The 23769-nt window shown below is 35.7% G+C and overlaps 1 protein-coding gene across 3 annotated transcripts in view; it reads right to left on the bottom strand.

Annotated features, from left to right (window-relative positions):
* map3k20a (mitogen-activated protein kinase kinase kinase 20a) overlaps positions 1-23769 on the bottom strand; it is a 58167-nt gene that overhangs the window by 30481 nt on the left and 3917 nt on the right. For 2 of the 3 annotated variants that reach the window (XM_048192794.1, XM_048192797.1), the window contains exons 2-11: positions 22270-22460; positions 19474-19561; positions 15793-15894; positions 11856-11921; positions 11722-11750; positions 11461-11598; positions 9501-9587; positions 9333-9407; positions 6818-6924; positions 4071-4206 (exon numbers count right to left, since the gene is read on the bottom strand). In XM_048192794.1, the coding sequence (XP_048048751.1) occupies positions 4071-4206; positions 6818-6924; positions 9333-9407; positions 9501-9587; positions 11461-11598; positions 11722-11750; positions 11856-11921; positions 15793-15894; positions 19474-19561; positions 22270-22428 (987 nt within the window). In that variant the 5' untranslated portion in view covers positions 22429-22460. The remainder of the gene's footprint in view (positions 1-4070; positions 4207-6817; positions 6925-9332; positions 9408-9500; positions 9588-11460; positions 11599-11721; positions 11751-11855; positions 11922-15792; positions 15895-19473; positions 19562-22269; positions 22461-23769) is intronic. The other variant, XM_048192796.1, reaches the window with a different exon arrangement.

Below are 23769 nucleotides of genomic sequence, written 5' to 3'. Positions count from 1 at the left end.
TTCAGCTCAAAATACCCCATAGATTTTTTTTAATTAATTTTTTTAACTGCCTATTTTGGGGCATCATTATAAATGAGCCGATTCAGGGTACGCGGCCCCTTTAAATCTGGTGCTCCACGCCCCAAGAGCTCGCGCTGGCCTTAAACAACATAAAAAAAGTTCAAACAGCTAATATAACCCTCAAAATGGATCTTTACAAAGTGTTCGTCATGCAGCATGTCTAATCGCGTAAGTACAGTGTTTATTTGAATGTTTACATTTGGTTATGAATGAGTTTGATAGTGCTCTGTGGCTAACGGCTAATGCTACACTGTTGGAGAGATTTATAAAGAATGAAGTTGTGTTTATGAATTATACAGACTGCAAGTGTTTAAAAATGAAAATAGCGACGGCTCTTGTCTCCGTGAATACAGTAAGAAATGATGGTAACTTTAACCACATTTAACAGTACATTAGCAACATGCTAACGAAACATTTAGAAAGACAATTTACAAATATCACTAAAAATATCATGTAATCATGGATCATGTCAGTTATTATTGCTCCATCTGCCATTTTTCGCTGTTGTTCTTGCTTGCTTTACCTAGTCTGATGATTCAGCTGTGCACATCCAGACGTTCATGGCTGCCCTTGTCTAATGCCTTTCATAATGTTGGGAACATGGGCTGGCATATGCAAATATTGGGGGCGTACACCCCGACTGTTACGTAACAGTCATGTTATGTTGAGATTTGCCTGTTCTTCGGAGGTCTTTTAAACAAATGAGATTTATATAAGAAGGAGGAAACAATGGAGTTTGAGACTCACTGTATGTCTTTTCCATGTACTGAACTCTTGTTATTTAACTATGCCGAGGTAAATTCAATTTTTGAATCAAGGGCACCTTTAAATGGGCTTTTAATTTTTCTCCGTGATCATGTTCTTTGCCATTCTGATCATTTTGCATTATTTGTTTCAGTTTGTGCCATATATTTTGACATGTGTTTTTAAATTTTTGATTCATGCTTCTTATTTTTTGATCCGTGACCAAGATACTTTAGGTGGGAATCTAACCCCATACTGCTCCCGACCAGTGTAAATGGTGCATAAAACATTCAAACATTCTATTTTAGGCAAACTGATAATGACAATGCATTTTGATGCACTCTGTACCATAATAATATTTCATGAGTTTGTTTGCCCTGTTTTTGTTTTTTTTTATTATGTACTTGAGAGTTAAAACTGTTCGAGTTTGAGTAGAACGCAGTGCTTGTCACTGTCATTTTTTACCCAGCTGTCCAATCGAGGACGAGGGGCGGAACAAATACGACCAACCATCCTACTTGTACAATGACTGAATAACAATGGATAAGTTTATATTGCTAGCTACTGAATTTTTATTTTCAGTAACATTCTTCAAAATGACACAGGCCTACTTGTAACACATTACTGCCATGGATTCCAAATCATAGCAACAAAAGCGGTCTCAGCTGGAAAAACTCTGCGCCTCCAAAGCGTTCTCAAGCACCACCAGCTGGCCGTTTTAGCTGGCTAAAAACGCTTTGGTAGACACACATTAATTGAAAATTTATTATTCGGCATATGGCCTATTAGTCTCTTTTGCATTTATGTAATATATTGGAGCCAAACCTGAGAAGGGATTCCAGATATTTCCACAGCTTTCCAGGACACGTAATTTACGTAGTTGTAATTCATAGGCGAGGATTATGCTAATTGTGAATGAGCGTGCACACACAGTCGCACACCCTATACAGGAATGATTAGAATTCATTAATATACACAAGATATACTATCAAACCTGATGTTTACGAAGCATTTGTGAATCCGGAGAAGAGTTTTTGGGAAGGTCAGTTTTATGAGCAAGTTACTCCGAATTTACTCATATATTTACGAAAGTTTCATGAATGAGGCCCACTTCACAATAATGGACATCAATACAAAATACAAAATGTAAACAATGCAACATTATAGCAACATTGCTCATTTTAGGGCTGCACGTTATATCGTTTTAGTATCGGTATCACGATGTGCACATCCGCGATAGTCACATCGCAGGATTTTAGATGTCTAGTGGGGATCGTTACTCCATACGGACCAGACACCACGGTTCAAAGCGCATTCTCTGATTAATTGCAAAGTCAGACCACCATACAATGAAAGTTTATCATTTGCATGTGTTTTTGGTCCTGTTAGTTTAAACATTCAAGCGGTTTTCGTGCACAAAGACGCGAAAGAGAACTCAATTCTGAACATGCAGCTGTTTTCTGAGCACACGTGCACACACACACACACACACACACACACACACACACAGAGCCATGCAGATGCACTCAGATGCACGTGAACACCGAATGATCTCTTCTGCATCTATCTGTGCATGAACGGATAAAAAAAAAAAATTGTCAAAATTATTCAGTTATTGTTCAGTTTCTGTTCCCGAATACTGTTATACTCACCTGAAATATATAAAGCACTATTTATTTCCTTTGTATCTTTGTTCTATTATATTTATCTATGCTTGTAATTTGTTCATTATTTTCTATATGTATCCACTCCCTTACAGAACCACCCCAATCATCCTAGAATGAATAATTCTTTTCAAATAAAGCTATTCAAGTCATCTGGTGTTTTTTTTTTTATATCGCAATTTTTTTATATCGCAATCGCAGAAAAATTAGATATCACAATGTCAGTTTTTTACAATATCATGCAGCCCTAGCTATTTTGTACATCTGTAGTCCCCAGGCAGGTAAAACAAAAAAAAAACATGTAGTTGCAAAGTTACTTATAGTCAGTAGAAAGTCTAAAGTGGACCATCAAGATAGAGAGTTGCCAAGCGTACAGCTGAAGACAAGCAGCCAATCAAAGGATTCCTTTTTGCAGCACTGGCCTCTTCAGGAAACTGTGCCCTAAATACTCCTGAAACAACCTAACAACGTTTTTACTGTTTATTTGTGCAGCGTTTCTGTAGCTTATGCAGTAAAGCAGGGCACTAGCAACATCAAGGTCATGGGTTTGATCCCCATGGAGTGTATAAGTGGACCTAATGTAAGCTGATTGGTATAAATGCGTCTGCCAAATGGTTATATAAATGTAAAGGATCTGCTGCGGGGCTGTAGTCTGTTTTAGTCATGAAGTGAAACAACGCATCTCATGATGGACATGTGAGCTGCAGGTAACGTGAGTGGCTTGTGTTAATGTGTGTTAGAGACCTCTTAAAAGGAACAGTTCACTCAAAATGTCGTCATTTACTCAACTGCCGGAAACTGGCACACAACAACTGTAACACACAACAAGTGTAGTGTACTGAATGTGCACTTGTAGTGTACTTCAAATCTTACAGGTATATTTTTTACGTTGACATGACTATGTTTCTTACCACACTTAAGTACACTTTTAAAAAGTGCACTCAAATTTTATTTTACAGTACATTTTAAATCATTATGTTTTAATAAACTTTATTCGTGCTTTAAAGCAGCACAACAGTGGCCAAAGGTGATGTCCGGCCTAGGAAAATTTACATCTTTACTCATTATTCAAATATTATTAATGATTTTGTAAGCATATTGCTTGGAGTCAATTGTATTATTTGTCATAATAATGCAATGAAACATGCCAAATTGTGCAGACATTATTTTTGGCCAGGTAGTTATAAAAAAAAAAAAAATATATATATATATATATATGTAAAAACCAATGAAATATTGATAACTTATTATTTTTGCATAGTAAAATAAAGCATGTAGCTGTAGTTTGACAAATAATTTTGTAAGATAAATACCTTAACCAAGTTTTGTTCTTCCCTTATATTTAAAATATATAAAACATAAAATATTTTCCTCATATTTTAATGGTTTAATCGAACTTGTTGGGTCATAAAAAACAAATATCTCTTCTAAACATCACTTTTGGCCACTACTGTATACTGAATATTCTTCTTTTTATGGTCCACTAATGAAACAAAAGGCTTGGAAAAACATGAGAGTAAATGATGACAGAAAATTGTCTTTAAACCATTTTTTTCAGTTAGAGCGATGAGTCGAGGTCCTCAGAGAGAGAGAGAGACTCACCGGTGTGTTGGACTGCTCGATGAGTTTTCTCTCCCACATCTTTAACCGTCTCTCTCTTTCTTTCAGCACTTGTTCTTTGGTGCTCAGATCTCTTTCCAACCGCTTCAGACGCTCTAGAGTCGCCTCAATCTCACACCTGCTCACACAATACACAACAGATTCATCAACACGATATCCCTATTCATAAACATATCAATATTCATAAACAAGTGATTAACGAGAACATACCTCAATATTGTACTGCATAATGTGTCATAAATTGATGCACTAATATGAAAATATTTATGGAGATGTACATGATTATATTTGAGATTAGATTAAAAAAAAGCAATACATTTTTTGAACATTTTAACATTACGTACTGCTTTCCATTTTGACACATTTTATACCCACAGTCAAACTTTTGGATTACATCAACAATTTATAGAAGCTTGTTTCTGCAACGGAATAAAAAAAAAATTTAAAAGATCATTTCTGAATTTTTCCTCACAATTGTGAGTCTTTTTTTTATTCAGTGGCAGAAACAAGCTTCCATAGCAATTTAACAACATAATTATAAATTATTATAATTATAAATATCACTGGACTTTGGGGCCAAAACAACAGAAAAAAACTCTTCAAAATTGTTCAAAGCATCAATATATCATCATTAAATATATATATATATATATATATATATATATATATATATATATACAGTACAGTCCAAAAGTTTGGAACCACTAAGATTGTTAATGTTTTTAAAAGAAGTTTCGTCTGCTCACCAAGGCTACATTTATTTAATTAAAAATACAGTAAAAAACAGTAATATTGTGAAATATTATTACAATTTAAAATAACTGTGTACTATTTAAATATATTTCACAAAGTAATTTATTCCTGTGATGCAAAGCTGAATTTTCAGCATCGTTACTCCAGTCTTCAGTGTCACATGATCCTTCAGAAATCATTCTAATATGCTGATTTGCTGCTCAAGAAACATTTATGATTATTTTCAATGTTGAAAACAGTTGTGTACATATTTTTTTTCAGGATTCCTTGATGAATAGAAAGTTCAAAAGAACAGCATTTATCTGAAATACAAAGCTTCTGTAGCATTATACACTACCGTTCAAAAGTTTGGGGTCAGTAAGAATTTTTATTTTTATTTTTTTGAAAAGAAATTAAAGAAATGAATACTTTTATTCAGCAAGGATGCATTAAATCAATCAAAAGTGGCAGTAAAGACATTTATAATGTTACAAAAGATTATATTTCAGATAAACACTGTTCTTTTGAACTTTCTATTCATCAAATAATCCTGAAAAAAAATATTGTACACAAATATTTCGTACAATTGTACACATTAAATGTTTCTTGAGCAGCAGATCAGCATATTAGAATGATTTCTGAAGGATCATGTGACACTGAAGACTGGAGTAATGATGCTGAAAATTCAGCTTTGCCATCACAGGAATAAATTACTTTGTGAAATATATTCAAATAGAAAACAGTTATTTTAAATTGTAATAATATTTCACAATATTACTGTTTTTTACTGTATTTTTAATTAAATAAATGTAGCCTTGGTGAGCAGACAAAACTTCTTTTAAAAACATTAAAAATCTTAGTGGTTCCAAACTTTTGGACTGTACTGTATATATATATATATATATATATATATATATATATATATATATATATATATATATATTCAATATTTCTGTTCTAAGACAAGACCCAGTGCCCATGGTTTCACCCAGATCATGTATCTTTAAAAATAATCAGAATAATCTTCAATAATCAGTTACTGAACTATTTTCTATGTTCAAATGCATTATACCAGTTGGCAAAACACTTAATAGTGCTCTAATAGTGTTTATATTTTTGTTAAACCTGTCTAAAACGGTATATGTAGAAGTGTATGTATAAAAATGATATTTTCATTAAAACATGTTTACACTTGCACTGATTTTACTGGTTTGGCCACCAGTTACAGCATACAAAGAAATGTATGAAAGAAAAATGTCTAAACGCTGTCTTTAGTCCCTAGATGCTGCCAAAAGTAAGACATTTTCTAAGCTGGCCGGCAACATTTAGTGCAGAATCACCCAGTGGTGTTTCTTTAATTATAAATGAGTACAGTCAAGCCTGAGTCACTGTTAATGTGTAATACCTGATTTAACCAGCAGAGGGAGCTACGCATTCTCTTCAGACAACAGATGTTTATAAATGGACAAGAAGCTGGAACTCAAACACCTCCCATCAGGGCCGCCCGTCCCGTTAAGCCCCACCCCTAAAGCCCTGCTTGCCCAATATCAACCCCACACTTCCTGTGTGACTGATTTCCCAATCTGTCTCTTTCTAATAAATGCTATTGGAATTTCACAATCATATGTGTTCTAAAGTTCCCCTTTTTTTGACACGTCACATTTCTTTTCTTCATTTGTTGTTCCTCTGTTTAGCTGCAGGGAGGGACAGGAACCTCCCGTCCCTGTATACTGGCCCAATTCCAGAGGGTCTTAATATAGCATCAAACACCCAGGACTTTCTAGACCACCAGTACACAGTGTGTGTGAAGGGACACACATGGTAGTTTGTTAAAAATATATATCATATTACATTTAAAGCACCATTTTGAATGCTCAATTAAAACTAGCATTTAAACTCCAGTTTTTAAATCAGAATGGATGCATTTTTTTATAGTGTGAGTTAGACATGTAATGGTGTATAGGCTGGTCAATGATATTGCAATCGTGTTACGGTACCTCCACTCTGCTTTATTGTGCAGGAAGGTGTTGCACTCCTCAGGTAACTGACTGTCGTTCCACATGGACTCCAGCGTGGACAGGATGTCTTTGAACACTGGCCTGTCCTACAACACAAGTACAACATCTGCATTAGAACATCAGCATTTCCAACACACACACACTTTCTGAAACACTGAACTCTTCTAAACGACTGCAAATATGTTATACGCCGATGATTGGCTTGCCTGGTCAATAAAACATACTCAAATTCTTATCAATAAACACTATTGTGGAACACTACACCATACTCACACAAGCACTCCCTAGTGAACCCAGGTGAAAAAAGGTGCACTAAAATACACTTTATTTCAGTACACTTAGCAGACTTCCATAATGTACTTAAAGTATGTGTAATTTACTCTATTTCCATGCACTAATTTTGTACTTAAAATACTTAATATTCATCTTTAGTACTTGAGATAATCTTAAGAACATCTGTACAAGAAGAACAAGTGTACTCAACTGTGCTATTTTGAGACAGCATGAATATGAACTAAAATGTGCTTTAACATACTATCTCTGTATTAAAAAAAATGAATTTCATTGAGGGTGAGTGATTATATATAAAAAAATCCACTTAAATTCCATGTAAAGCATTCATAGTAATGCACTTATAAAACACTTCTGTATATTTGGTTTACTTTATCTGACTACATTTAAAATCAATTTAAGTGTTAGTGCACATTAGTGCATTTATATTAAGTGTACTTAAGTACCACAGTTGGGAAAATGTACTTGTAACTAGTACATTAGTAATATATTTTTAATAAAATCAATTTAATTTAAACTTAGGATTACTATATAAAAGTCTACTAAGATCTAACAAATTTTTTAAAGCATTAAAAGCAAACTTTTAAGAAATACAATAATAAAACTGTATATTTTTGCGGTAGTGTTCTTTATTTCAATGCAATACTTAATCAATTTAAGTATTAGTGGTATTTAGTGTACTTTAAGTGCACTGAAGTAGAAATATAGTTATACACTATAAATAATAATTAAAAGTATTTTTTTAGTGCATTCAAGTATACTTTATTTTTACCTGGGCAAAAATACTTAAGCATCCTTTTAAAAACAGGAAATAATATGCTTTAAAAAAAAAAATAATATACTTAAGTGTGAACTGAATGTAATATTTTTGGACACTTAATTGTAAATTAATTGCAATTAAATTTAAATTTATATTACAAGCAACTTTAAAGTGTTTTTGCAATTTCATAATTACTTCTATTGTCTTTGAAATATATTAAAGTTACTGCTGAATGTATGACAAGCATTTATGGTCAATTTATGGTGAAGCTTGTATGTCATGTATTTAAATATATTTGTAATTACTATTTGTAATGATAAATTTGCAATTTAGTACTTACAATATATAATAATATATTAACTTTAAATTAAATATCTATTAACAGACTTCAGTTAAAATTATGATTTACATGTGCTTTGGTATGTTAGTCGACACTTCAAAATAAGTGTACGTCTTTAAAGCACAACAAAAGATTATTAAAACAATGATTTTGTACTTTAAAGTAAATATCAGTGAATTTAAAAGTGTACATAAGTGTGTTAAGAAAGACTCTCTCTTTAAGTACACTTAAGTGACTTTTTATTTCATTATTAACTATCTGCAAGTACAGTTTCTTTAAAATGTACTTTTAGGATTTTGAAGTACACTACAAGCGCACATTCAATACAATTAAGTGCACTTCTTTTTCACGCGGCCTTGAAATGTTGAAACGGTTGATAAAAGCAGCAGGCTGTGTGACACATTAACAGCTTTTTCAGTCAAATGTTTTAGGTTTTCATCAGTTTAATGCACTGAAGAAACATCCGTATGATACTCATCAGAGTTTAACGACAGCTGTGTGTAGCTCAACTTGCAATCGGAGTGTTTTTGAGTGTTATGATACTGTTTTCTGGCACGCCCGCGCTCTGTGAGTGACAGGCAGACGTCAGCGCCAGTGAACATGAATTTATGAAGCTCACTTAAATGAGTGTGAGCGTTCAGAGGAGAGGTGCGACCTGACAGAGTGAAACTGAGAGGGGGAAAAAAAGCCCTGACATGAGGCAGATGAAATGAACTTTGATTGGATGAATTAAAAATGTCAGGATAAGAGACAGTCATATATTAATAAAGACAGCGGTTATTAATGTCCTGACCAAACAGCATGTCTTATCTATTATTCATGCATTCATGCATTGCACTTTACCAATCTTCTTAAGCACTGCATAATTGCTGTATTAGTACACTGCAACATATTGCTAATGCTCTGCAATGTATTTAATTATCTAAAGTTTGCTATGCAATATCAAAACCATTACAGTTTATACTGTATTTGGTCTCATGTCGTCTCATATCGGTCTCATGTCGTTCCAAACCAGTGTGACTGGGTTTGGTTTAGTCTGTGGTCATGATCTACTTTATGACCTCATTTACATACAGTGGTAAACATGCATGTTTTTAACTTACTTTTGGTTCTGTCACCCAGCAGCTTCTCATCAGACAGGCGAAACTGGCTGGGCAGCAACTGGGAATTGTCAACCTCTGTAAAAAAACACATGATACATGTCAAAAAGCACACATCAAACTGCTGAACAGACTTCATCAGTGACACAGCCAATCAGAATCTCCCATCACCTCGTTCTTCTCCACCACCAGCCAGGCCACCTGCAGCCCCTCCAGACCTTTGAAGGGAATTTCACGCGTCAACATCTCCCACAGGACCTGAAAGAAACCCAGTGAATCCAACAACTGAACAAAAATTCTCTAATATTTTACAGCCAAATTTATTATTTTTTTCTCAAATTATACTGTATGTGACTTAAGTTAAATATTGATAAAATATTTATTTTCCCAAACACAAAACAATTTGATTATCTATTACAAAGATCATAATTCCAAAAAAACCATAACCTCATGTTGTCAAGTAAGTTTCACTCATAATTTTCCCCCTTTAAACCAGTAGTATAACAAGCCTATAAGCAAACTTTTTTGTTGTATGGCAGTTTGACACAAAACTTTTCTGTTTTCTGAGGTAAAATGAAATGATTTTGTTTTCCACTTTTAAAATGTTCAAAAAAAAACTAAACTAGTTTTTCAATGTTCACTAGCAGCAGCAGTATTATTTAGTCGAGTAGTCTCGTACATCCCTATTTTAGATCAACTGAACAAAACAGATTTAAACCAGATGATATTCAATTGAACAAATTGAAATGCACTTTAAAATATAGCTTTATATTTTCTATAGCAAAATGCACTTTAAAATATAGCTGCGAGCATCAATTATCGGGGTACAAACACTTTAAGGCCTTTAAAGCTTTTTAAAAGTTAGAGCGCCACCTATAGTCCAATCTCCATAAAAGTTTGCATGCTTGTTTAGAATCATATGTTGCATGTACTCACCTAATTTTGTGAAGTTTTGAGTTTTTGTTTAGGATTTATAGGCTTTTGGGTATATTTGGCCATGCCCGTTTACTGCAGTGGTTTTATTCAGGTTGAGCGAAAAACCTATAGGACTATTTTGCAAAAGTAGTTTTTTTTAAATAATCGCAGATATTTCCCAAACAATTTGATTGACAGTAGTTGTTCTTGAGGCAAAGTTGTTCAGAATGAAGAGATCTAACATATGATATCAATATTGAGTGTATGTGTGAAACATTTCATAATATACAATTGTTTACGAACTCGTAAAATGCGATATTGCCCCCCGGTGGCGGATTCCTTTCAAAATTCTCATAGACCTCTAGGGCCACGAGTCAAACATGCCTACCAAGTTCTTCGGTAACCTTGTCTAACAGGTGCTCAAATTTCATTGGCGATGGCGGCCATGTTTTTCAAGATATGCCAATGTCTTCATAAAATATCATGGAATCTTGGACAAAGACACAGCATGCCAATTTCCAAGTCAATCGGACTAACGGTTGCGTAGTTAGCTGTTTTCATGTTTTTTCATGTTTTAGCGCCACCAAGTGGTCAATCATGGTGACTTTTTACTCTGACCTCAGATAGAGCTCTTACATTTATGGTCAGAGTTTGGTGACAATATCTCATTCCGTTCAAGAGTTTTAGTAAAAGTGACTCAGTGTACGTTGAACATTTTGGTGTCCCTTTATGTCCGTGAAACGAAATTTCAACTTTTTTTTGATAATTGTTGATATTCAGAATCTAGAGAATATTCCTGCACTGGTTTGGTTCTGATCGGGCAAAAAAACTAGTACAAGTTCGCAAAAGTAATTGGAGATTTTACGTTTTGTCCGTCTTGAGCTAAGGATTTCAATGGTATAAGTCAAATGGTCTAGGAATTATGAGCGATTTTGTACTTTTGATTACTGTAGTACCCCCTATTGGCCATTTGGGGTAATATCAAGTCAATCTCTCCCCATATTGATACCTAGCATCTGGCCAAGTTTCAAGTCTTTAGGCCTTATGATTTAGTCTGCATGATCAGTTTTACAGTAGAAGATCAATGATAAAAATCCTTACAATAAGAATAAGGTTTCAGCGTTTCGCACTTGAACTCCTAATGGATGACACGGCCTTTTCACTGTTTTCAGTACAAGTAGCTAGAAGCCCCCAGAGTTCACGTTCACACACTCACCACTCCGTAAGAGTATGTGTCACAGGTCTCAGACACAGGAAAGCTCTGGATGACTTCAGGGGCCATCCATGGAAATGTGCCCACCAGAGACATGTGGGTGGTGTGAGAATGAAACTTGGATGCCCCAAAATCACAGATCTGAGGAAATGGAGAGTCCAATTAATAAACAGACTTTGCAATAAAGGTAGCCATTTTTCATGCAGAACTAATAAAGCATAGAGAACTTGTTTCTGTATGTATGAATAGACAGTCATCATGTACCTTGGGTACTGAATCTGCAGTCAACACAACTGAAAAGAAACACAACGTCTTCAGATCGTAGAAACAGACAGTATTCAAGCACTCCTGAACTCAAATAAATATATAGAGAGCCTTTATTTCGCAAAGTTACAAACCATTTCTGGACTTGAGGTCTCTGTGAATGACTGTAAACGGGGCCTCGGCGTGCAGATAGTGCATGCCTATGAGAGAAAACACAACATACAAAGATGAATTGTGAAAGACTAGAATTTGATTTTGTTATTAGTCATTATTACACTGGAATATTTGAGTTAAAATAACAACATCTGTTGCTTCCCCCGTTTCTCTGTGTGTATAAACAAACAGGAAATGTGTTTACAGTACTGCGATTACAATGAAGACCTAGAAGGCATGTGGGCCTGAGGGGTTCATCACAGAAATGTAAAAAGCTTACAGTTTTGTTAAAGCGCTTACACTGCTGGTCAAAAGTTTGGAATAATTAAAGTGCCCCAGTGGGCAATCATTTTATCCCTTAAAACTAACCTTTAATAACCAGAATTACATATTTAAACGTTTTTTCCTGTGAAAAAAATTTCTTCATGCCTTAAAATAGCTTGAATGTAACTCTACAGCAGGGCTCTTCAAGTAGTTTCATTCGAGGGCCGGATTATCAAATCAAAAAGTTGAGGTGGGCCGAGGGGGTGGAGGGTTTATTGGTAAGAATTATTTTATTATTTATTAGGCTTGGTAACCACAGGTAAAACCATACATGGCTACTCACTACCACTGTCAAATCATATTATATGTTATATAGGCCTATAAAAACGCCTAAACACAGGTACAAATAACAACTTAACAAAGACATGAATAATATATTCCCCTACCCACCTAATAAATATATTGCAATATAAATGGCTATTACATAGTTTTCAATATAAATATTCCATATTTCCACAAACCATGGTAAATTACTACAGTAAATTAATGGTAAATGTTTGTAAGGGTGGTGATTTTGGGATTTAAAAGTCTTCTATCTTCATTCATGGCACGTTTCTCCTGTTTTCCTCATCGGTATTGTTGGGAATGTTGAGGCTGTTTCATCCGATTTGAAACTAGTTTAATAATCGAGTGATTTGTAGTTTGTAAACGTGAGGTGTGTGTTGAATTGAAAGAATGATTAATTCATGAATGATTGGTATCGCTGGCTCAGTTAGTTGACGAGACCTGCTCTACACCCTTGCCTCATTTAAAATACGCAGATCAATTAAATAGGCACTATGCAAATTAGCCCCGCCCCCACTCGCTCACACCAGCTCAGAGATCCACTCGGTCAACTTACTGAGGTAACCGCTGCACAACGGTATCGCTCTTTACAACATCAGACACATGACGGTAATTAGTATGATTAGCCTTTTGCTTGACTACGTTATCAAACATCTAATAATGTGTTGCTAATGTTACACAAACCATGTTATTGTTCGCCATCTCAGAGTCAGACAGCTGCCTTCTGAAAATCAGCATCCTTACAAACGCATTGAACAACTCAGAACATCAGTGGAGAAGGGCATATATTTCATCATAACATCGTAAAATACATCATACACCCACTATATTGCTAAATCTACATATCAAAATCTTCATATCAACAGACAAATATACCGGGATAACCTGGCTTCTCCCTGCTAGTTCACTGATAATGATATGCTAAAGATCATCCACATTGATGTGATTGGTTACAAGGTAGTTTGTGATGCCACAGACACCAGCGATTTCAAGACTGAGACTGTCTTTCACTGCAGTTTTAAGGAGAAAATACTCAGCAATGGTGTTGACTTATGAATCTGCACATGGTTTGTCTTAAAGCATATTAAAAACACCACATAGACATATAAACAACATTAAAACTTGATTTTCACCACATGGGGTCTTTTTCACCACAGGGATTTTTTTAAAACTTTTGAATGAAGTCTTTAATGCTCACCAAGGCTGTATCAAAAATACAGTAAATATGTAATATTTAAAATATTATTACAGTTTTAAAGAACTGATTTCTATTGTAATATATTTAAAAATGTAATTTATTCCATGTGATGGTAAAGTTTTCAGTGGCACAAGACTTTAGTAATGATGCTGAAAATTATGTTTTTTCTGTATGTATTTTTGATCAAATAAATGCAATATTGGTAAGCATTAGAGGTTTCTTGCAAAAACATTTAAAGAGGTCATGGATTGAGAAATCAAAATTCCCTTGATCTTTTGAAATGTAAGAGGTCATTGTACTGTAAAGACATCCCGTATGTCTCGGAACTCAAAACTTCCTCATTTGTCCAAAAACAGCTTTTATTGAATCCAAGCTCAGAAAATGACTTGTTTCGGATTTTGTCACATGATGTAAAGGTGCGAGACCGCCTCTGCAGAAGAAGATCAACGCCTACGTCATCTCGTCTTTGGCCCCGCCCACTGATGTGTTAGTGAGATGGGACGGACAGAAGAGACATACAGGATCACTGGACTAAAAATAACATTACCATGCAAATGCTAGGAAAGTGCTTATTTATTTTCAACTATATGAACTATGTCTCCGTAGAGAACTATGGTAAATCAGTCGCATTTCGGTGCAGGCTTTGCAAACAGACTTTTACTGTAAGATATGGACCCGACAATATTGCCACAACATGTAAGTAACCGTGTTAATTCTAATGCCTGATCTGTGATCAGTGATTTCTGATATGTAATGATTCATGTACAGTCAGACGTTCTTTACTCAAAATAGTTTATTGCTGTTTATGCATCAGGAAATCAAGCGAGTGACTAAATGATCAACTTCACATTGCTTCTCTTAGTGGGATGAAAATAATCTGCTATTTAAACTGTGATTAAATTGAATATAGAAAGCGATCCAAGAACGCTCCCTTTATAATCACTGGAGCTGTCAATCACACAGTGCAAGTTTATGAGCTATTGAGTTCTGGACTCTCGCCAAAAACTCCCATTATAAGCAATGACGCTGTCTACACTCTCATTTACGTAATCTTTGCAATGTTAGTAATGTTAGTCATCGGCTACAATCTGAATAATCGGCTACAACCTTCCCGGAGTAGATCTAAATATAATGCTAATCAACACTTTTCATGATTAGTTAATTTCGATAGCTGTAATAGTAAAAACACAGTAAATGTTTTCAAAAGAGTTTCAATTGTAATACTTATTTCATATGCAAAGATGTTAGCCAATCACAGCAGTGGGTGTTTACACTGAAGTCTCACAGCAGACACTCCCCTTAAAACAGAGGGCTAAAATCAGCGTAGAAAATGGCCTTTTATTTCTAAATTATGACAATTTTTAAAGTAAAAATCATACTTACATTGTGCACCTCAGGAAATAATAAAAAATGCAGGTCATGATGACCACTTAGAAAAAAAAAAATATTCCAAACTTTTGACCGGCATAATGTCCTTTTCCAGACAGACAAACTTCTGGTTAAACATTATGCTTTCATTTCTTGTCTGGTGTCGTTTGCTCCATGTAAACAGTGATTTATGAATACTTGAAAGCAACAGGGTACATACAGATTGGAAAGATTTGATACAACTTTACCCAAACAAGATTGGTAACTGATTATATCACACCAGTGTCATATGACCATGTGTAATGTTAATCCAAACACTGAAAGATATTTTACACAAGTATGTGAACGCAAAAGTCAGCGCTGCAGCAAGAGGTGCACATATTAATGTAAACTGTTCAGTTCGTTTCCTCTCACAGGTCAAGTCCGGTCAGAGAAACAGCTGGGAGTTAGTTAAAATTAGTTAAACTGTATAATGTTTACAGTAAGCTACCTCCCTGCTGGTCCTAACTGGTTTAAGCTGCTCAGAGCAGCTCCCAAAACACTGGTCTCCCCTAACTATGGACAGCACACTTGCAATGCATTGGTATGTTCCAGTCCTGTATTAATATCTTTATATATGGTCATATTTTTGAAACAGTATGAGAATTTGTGCTAGGCTTCCACTGTAAATGTGTTTTGTTTTACATTTAGTGCATTTAATCTCTTTTTTTCAGTTTATGTGGGTGTGTGAATGTATATTATACCTTTAGCAATGTCCATGGCCCAGGTCATAATCTGCTTCATACTGATGTCTTCACTCTCAGCACTGGACAGATAGTCAAACAGAGATCCACCGCCGGCATACTCTACAATAAAACACACACATACAAAATATAATACAATACAACACATATAATACAAATTAAATTGCATAATCTCTTGTATTGGGCAGTAGTTTTACATATCGCTGCTGTGGGATGTAGTGCATTACTAGTATTAGTTGTCATCAAGTACTGTGCTAAAGCACTTGTGGTTAAACACTGCTTACACAATATCCTGTTTCTGAGCTCAAACACTCAATGACATCATCTAAATTCACTGGAACCATACATTCTTTGTGAGGTTTGGTTTGGAGCGGCTAAAATGCATCTTTACGCACAACTGCTAGCCAGCATGGAGAGCTTCTTGAGACTCCAGAGACACTAGGAGCTTCAAATACCTGTTTGCTGCTCAACACTGGCTTTTTTATAGCTGCCCTTTTAATACAATTAATTTTTTTGACAGGAACTTTCATTAATAAGCCTTTATCTGACCGAGTTCTGCTGTGCTCTAAATCACTCACAAATCTTATGATAATTTGATAATCTCCATTCAGTTTTCACACAATATTAGTTGTTTTCATGCCTTTTGCACAACATTGAACCCTTCATGCTTTTCATCTTCAGAAAGATCTTTCTTCCTCCCCATATTGCATGAGAACTGTGACTTGCTTAATAATGTGGAACAACCTCTAAGTAGGGTTTCCGTAGACGTGGCAAATTATTTTATCTGAGATTGATACCAGTTATCTAAAAAGACATGGATAAATAAACATACATTTTCTTAGAAAAACTAAAATCTGAATGTTTATTCTACTGAAATCTTACTGATATGTCACTTGCATAATAATTTGGAACGCAGTGTAAAACAATCACTACACACAATACACAAACACTGACATCTACGGCACACAGGACAAGAAACACAACTGTAATGCCATTTATTTGCATGGTGTGACACTTGTTTAAAGGAAATAAAATGATTAAATGAAAAATAGTTTCAATCTCTGACAGCCCTTTTTGCTGAAAAACAAACATATGAGTGCTGTCTAAGCTGTGGACTTTGACTCCATTTCAAGACACACCTTAATTAGTTATTTCATGTTTAGATGCCCCATATGACCCTACATGTGACTGACATGAGGAAATATGATTCTGGTCACACATTTAGGGTCCAATTCTAACGATTAACTTTGACTTTACAATATCCTAGTAATATGCATGCTAATAAGCAACAAGTTAATAGTGAGAATTGGACCTTAAACTAAAGTGTTACCATGATTTTTAATAAGTATTTTCTTAGTATTTATAAGTATTAATGAGTGCAATAAGTATTTCAAAGCCGAATAAGTATAATAAATATCGTATGTGATATAATCTGATGCTCAAGAAACAAAAATTGTTTTCATATTACTATTATATGTAAGCAATAAGGTATGAGAGGCTGTAATAAGTCACGGCTGAAGGGTGTTGTTAGGCACTACACAAAGCCGTGATTTATTCACGACACAGCACTAGCCTCGAGTACCTTATTGTTTTTATAAAACGGTTACCACACAATACAAATATTAAAGCCAAAAATATGTAACAATGCAACTCTCATGAAGTAAACTTTCACTAAAAGCCTTCGTTCCGCCAGAAAAAAATAGTCCCTGACCGTGAACAGCAACAGAAGTTACATTATTACGCCATTAGATGGCGGCAAAGACTGTCTGTATGAGTGTGTTAGTCAGTAGCGAAGACTTTTACATTGAAAAGACTGAATCGTTGTGAACACGGAACAAGACGCAACTGACAAATGCTTTGACTAGAGCTGTCAGTCACGGGAAAACCCCTTAACTGTTAAAAGGAAAAGATAATACATCGATAATACATTTATACACAGAACCGTTGGGTGAAGCGGTCATAGCCGTGTATTATCGTGAATAAAACACAGCTATTCACCAATCAGAATCAAGGACTGGAACTAACCGTTTTATAAATAACACAATATAAAAAATCAGTAAAAAAAAAAAGTATTAAATCAGTCAAAATTTATATTTGAGTGCATTCAAAATAATATATTTTGCATAATCAGTCAAAATAATATATTGTGATTGAATATATTATATATATAATTACTTATTTATCTATAAGATTTGCAGTAAAAGCATTTCCTTTGTGATTTAATAGCTAATTAATGAATCACAGGATTAAATATTCCTGTTTCAAATTGATTTATAAAAGTACCAGTACTCCATGTAGTGTCTAAATTAATATCAGTAATATTAGGTTCTAAAAATGTCATATGTAGTAAAAAAAAATAATTAATACAATTCTGTTTAAAATGAGTAAATCAAAATAAATAAATAGGTAAATTATGATTTCAGCATGTCCCACTACAAAAGACATGTTCCCAAAAGAATGTGAAGTATCCAAATACAGATACATGACACATTTGAGTGCAGTTGAGTCTGGTAATATTCATGAATATTGCATGTTTAGCTTTGGTTTATGTCACTGTGAGCACACATCATATAATGGTCAGATTATCAGGTTCAAACAGAGATATACACACAGGGGAAATTAATAACCTCACTGACAAAGGTGAGCTGGTCATAAACATCACCTTCACCTGCTCTTATTACATTTACTTTTCATTAAGAGAGACTCAACTGTCTCTCAGTGCTGCAGACCAATGACACAGCACTTTATGATCTTTTACAATCACTGCAGCTTCATTTAAGTCACACTTGCTCAGCACAGAAGAAACAAGAAGCAGACTAAAACACCACATCTCATTACAGACAGAGTTTAATCTCACTGAGATCTGAGGACGATTCTGACATGAAGAACAGCATTATTTCGGTGTAGCTCATTGAGACCTGACGTGTTATCACTAATTCTTCAGTTATGGGTCAGTTATGATTAATTAAAAAAAGTATATTTTCAATAGAGTACACATTATGAAAAAAAGTGAAGGAAAAAATTTAGTAGATAACTTTTATATTTGCACTTTTGTAGTCTGATTGATCCCAATTATAAAGAATAAGTGGAATAATAATAATAAAAAACATATATTCAATCAAATTACAAGAACACTAGTTCTGCAAATTGACTGGTGATTTTTTTGTCTGGCAGATCATTTATTAAAGTGGAAGGAAATCCACATTTCATTATGTGAATTCACAAACTGGAGGCCAATGGATATGTGTTTATTGTTGTTATTTGCTTATTATAAACCAAATGAAAATGAAACTGCCTGAAATCAACTGAGAAATTAGCATTTCCTGAAGGAAGCAATTCAGCAAAAATGCTTTTGGCAAGAACAAATAATTAGACAGTGATGTATGGATATGAATATGTAATATAGATGCATAAACAGGTGTAAAGAAGACCAATCACAATTTATTATGCAAATGACAACAATTGCATCATTTTCCAATTTCTATCTTCAATTTCTTAAAGTATAATTCTTATAGAGTAGTAAAAAGCAGAAAAAAATATTAATTATAAATAAAAGAAACATGATCGGAGTCTGTGGAGAATGATCAAGATAGAATGTTTTGAGGAATTTCAGATCTGCCCTGCCCTGCAAACACTGTAATAAATGTTGCGATTGAGAGTGATGAGTCATGTTTTACTGACCTGTAACAATTCCATAGTTGGGAGCTTCCAGAATCGCTCCATAAAACTGGATAATGTTTCGATGACTGAGAACACTTAGAATCTCCGCCTGCAAATACAGCCAGAACAAAGACTTGAAACATGACAATTTGATACAGATTCAAAACAGATTCATGATGCAGATTCAATATGTACATTCATTCCTAATTTAATACAAGAAAATTTCATTACAAATTTTATCAACAGCATCATTTAAGTTAAAAGCTGATTTTAAAGGAGTGGTTGATAATGATTTCACTTTTTTTTAACTTTAGTTAGTGTGTAATGTTGCTGTTTGATCACAAACGTCTGCAAAGTTACGACGCTCAAAGTTCAATGCAAAGAGATTTCTTTTACAGATTTCTCTGTTTAAGGACTACAACAAACGGCTGGTAGGGACTACAACAAGCTTCTTCCTGGGTTAGTGAATTTACCAACATGTCCTCCAACCAATACGCCCATATAGGTCATTTGTCAATTCCCTGAAGTACGACCCATAGGAACATTACTAAAGTTGCGCCCCTATCGACAACGGGACAATTTCATTTTAATGCACTGTACCCTTTTATCTGCGTCATATTTCGGGTTTCGCATAGCTCAAATGGTAGAGCATTGCAATATACAACAATATGAAATCATGTGATCATGCGATCGTGGGTTTGATCCCAGAGAGCGCATGTGCTCATGAAGAGTATATGCACTATAAATCACTAAGGGTAGGTTTAGGGGTGGGGTAGGTGTAGTTGTTAATAAAAAAATAAGTTTTGCTAAATGGAAATAGGACAAATAGCAGGTAAGGGACCGTGTAAAAAGTCCACACATTGCATTTAAATGATCACATATTTTGATTGGTAACGACGGTCATTTCATGAACGACAGACGTAACACTACACTGTCATTTTTGTGTGTGTCCCTTTAAATGCAAATGAGCTGCTGCTCCCGGCCCCCTTTCCAGAAGAGGGCGGAGCTTTAATAGCTCGCGCTTCGGTTGCTCAACAACAACAAAGCTGGAGAATCTCACGCAGCCAAAATGAGGATTGTCAGTAACGGTATTCAGCCAGATGGGGCGTTCACACCAGACGCGACTTGCGTGACTTTAAAACGTAAATATAGGTCGTAATAAGGTGCTTGAAAAAACGACCTATAGGGTTGTTTTTTTGTTTTGGAGGACAGTCTGGAATTTACATAAACCCCGCCCCCGAGAACACGCAAACAAAGGTGGTTAGGCCATGTTGGGCTGCTTTAGAGAAGAGGAAGTGTTGTTGTAGTAGTGTTGTTGCCGTCATTTTACGCCGGACTGCTTCATAAACGAGGGTCAATTCAACGTTGTAATGGTGCGTTCACACCAGACGCCAATGAAACGTTAAGCGCAAGTGATTTACATGTTAAGTCAATGCAAAGACGCGAAAAGACATTCTGTGGCGCGATTCGCACGAATGAGGTGGAGCGAATGACACAATTGAGTGTTTCGGGCATTTGAAATCTGAACTTTGGCGAAAATTTGCGGCGCGTTAAAATCAGGAGCTCTTTATGTGACTAGTGAGCAGGCAGAAATCCAAAACAAAAATGGAGGACAAAATCATTGTCGCTGTACATAAGGAAACAAAAGGATCTTGCTTGGAAGAAAGTATAGGAGGTCGGACAATCTGGTAAGTTGTAAAAAAGGTCTTTATATTGACATATACTACAAGAGACTACAAGCTAGCTAAGCCGGCAAATTGAGCTTATTCGCTGTATTTTACAACTACTTTCCCGCTGACGAGTTGTGTTTATTCAGAGGAAGTGTGCAGAAAGAAGTGGAAGAGTCTGGGACACATATTTAAAGGAGAGGGAGAGCCCCTCTCATGACGGGAATTTGCATCTGTTGTGAAGCGAATTTCACACGCGAATGAAGCGAGTAAACTCAAAATGTCCAAGCGCCCAACTACGCGCGAATAGCGCGATTTATTCATGCAAGTCGCGTCTGGTGTGAACGCCCCATCTGGCTGAATACCGTTACTGACAATCGTCATTTTGGCTGCGTGAGATTCTCCAGCTTTGTTGTTGTTGAGCAACCGAAGCGCGAGCTATTAAAGCTCCGCCCTCTTCTGGAAAGGGGGCCGGGAGCAACAGCTCATTTGCATTTAAAGGGACACACACAAAAATGACGTATTTTTGCTCACACCCAAATAGGGGCAAATTTGACAAGCTATAATAAATGATCTGTGGGGTATTTTGAGCTGAAACTTTCTGGGGACACCTGAGACTTACATTACATCTTCTGAAAAGGTGCATAATAAGTTCCCTTTAATGTGAAGTGAATCAGATGAATTTAAAATTGAATTTGACAGCTGACAACACTTTTGTGTGATTTTACTAACTTTTTAAGCAGTTAGTCTTCCATCAAATTATAATTTTAATGTCACTTTCCCCCCGACCAAACAGTACCATCCAAAACGTTACCAGAGCCATTACGCTCGAAAATCACTATATGCGAAGAACAAAGACAACAATGAATCTAGCACTTAAAAGTAAATACACTTCACCCCAAAGACAAACACTGCACTCAGCTGAAACTAATATGACTTAATTATGTGACAATTTTCTCTTAAAGACGTAGTCTATGAATTTCAGTTCACAAAAGACGCTGTGAGAGCGTGCGTCTCTCTCCGCAGAGAAGAGGGGAGGCGTAACCGCGCTGGTCGGACTGGAGTCGACACACAGAGAGGCAATTAAAATGATTATCACACTGACAATTAAAGCATGTGTATGAAAAGCTCGGGCGACTCTCACTCCCACCTCTTTTTCAATCTTCAGAAGCTTTTTCACCGCCACCTCTTTGTCCTGCGAGAGCCAGCGGGCGCGATACACGCTCCCGAAACTCCCGCCGCCGCAGTTCTCGTAGAAGAGGATGTCATCGGATTTGATTTCCACAAAGGGGCCGCCCAGAGATGCCATCTCATAATGGCACTTAGAAACACGCTTCTCTCCTGAAGAACGAAGAAAAGAGGAGAGGATGAGAGGAGAACGAGGGACGAGGCTCCTCAGAGGAGAGATGTTGTGATTTGATCTGCCACTGAGAGAACTGCTCACTTCCACTCCAATCAACACACACACACACACACGCACACACACCGCGAGCTGTCAGACAGACTCCGCACACTTACACTAACAAGTTTAGCTTGAGTGTCACAGGCTGGCGTGAACGTAATATTTGGCACTGTGTGTTTATGTGTTCTTGTGACAGTCCAGCTGCATAACTTTATCACAGTGACATATTTAAATCAGCAAGATTCAACAATAACCAGCTTCAATTAATGACAGAAAGTTTGGCGTATGATCAACAAGCGTACTGTGTCTTATACTGTAGGACACTCCTTTCAACAGTCCAAATATTCCTCATATCTGCAATCAGACCACATGACACAAGATGATCCACACACTCACACTGATCAGCTGACAGTATAAGTGTAGATCATACCAGCATGTGTACCCTTGTGAAAAGGAAGTGCACTTAATTGTACTTCAAAGACAATGTTTCAAAATAATGACAACTTAAAGTCCTACTTAAAGGGATAGTTCACCCAAAAATGAAAATTTTCCCATGTTTTACTCACCCTCAAGCCATCCTAGGTGTATATGACTAACAAAATCGGAGATATATATTTTAAAATATCCTGGCTTTATAATGGTAGTGAATGGGGTAAAATGCATTTTTCTGTAAAAACTTCATTATATTACTATGAATGCATCTTGTTAAAACAGACACAGGAGAATAAAATTAAAAAAGTGTCCCATTTTTATAGAAGTAATTGTGTTTTTTAGAGGTCTGCGCTGGACTGCTAGGGTGCGCAGCAGGTTTGAGCTTTGTGTTATATTTAGCAGCGCAGGAAGCACATCACCTCACTGGTGCTGTACGTTCATGCACAGGAAAGAAGTACACTCTAGTGAATATACAGTGCTCAGCATAAATGAGTACACCCCCTTTTAAAAGTAACATTTTAAACGATATCTCAATGAACACAAAAACTATTTCCAAAATGTATAGAGCATTTCAGTATAGAGCAGAACATCTGTGAATTCATGATGCCATCAATGAAATGCTGCTCCCCGACACCAGCAGCACTCATGCAGCCCCACATAAGGACACTGTCACCACCATGTTTCACTGTACGCACCATGCATTTTTCTTTGTATTCCTCACCTTTGTGACGCCATACAGTTTTGAAGCCATCAGTTCCAAAAACATTTATCTTGGTCTCATCACTCCAGAGTATAGAGTCCCAGTAGTCTTCATCT

Source organism: Megalobrama amblycephala, linkage group LG6 (assembly GCF_018812025.1).
Source record: "Megalobrama amblycephala isolate DHTTF-2021 linkage group LG6, ASM1881202v1, whole genome shotgun sequence".
Classification (NCBI taxonomy): Eukaryota; Metazoa; Chordata; class Actinopteri; order Cypriniformes; family Xenocyprididae; genus Megalobrama; species Megalobrama amblycephala.
Note: the sequence above shows the minus strand (reverse complement) of the source record. Positions and strands in the feature narration are given on the sequence as shown.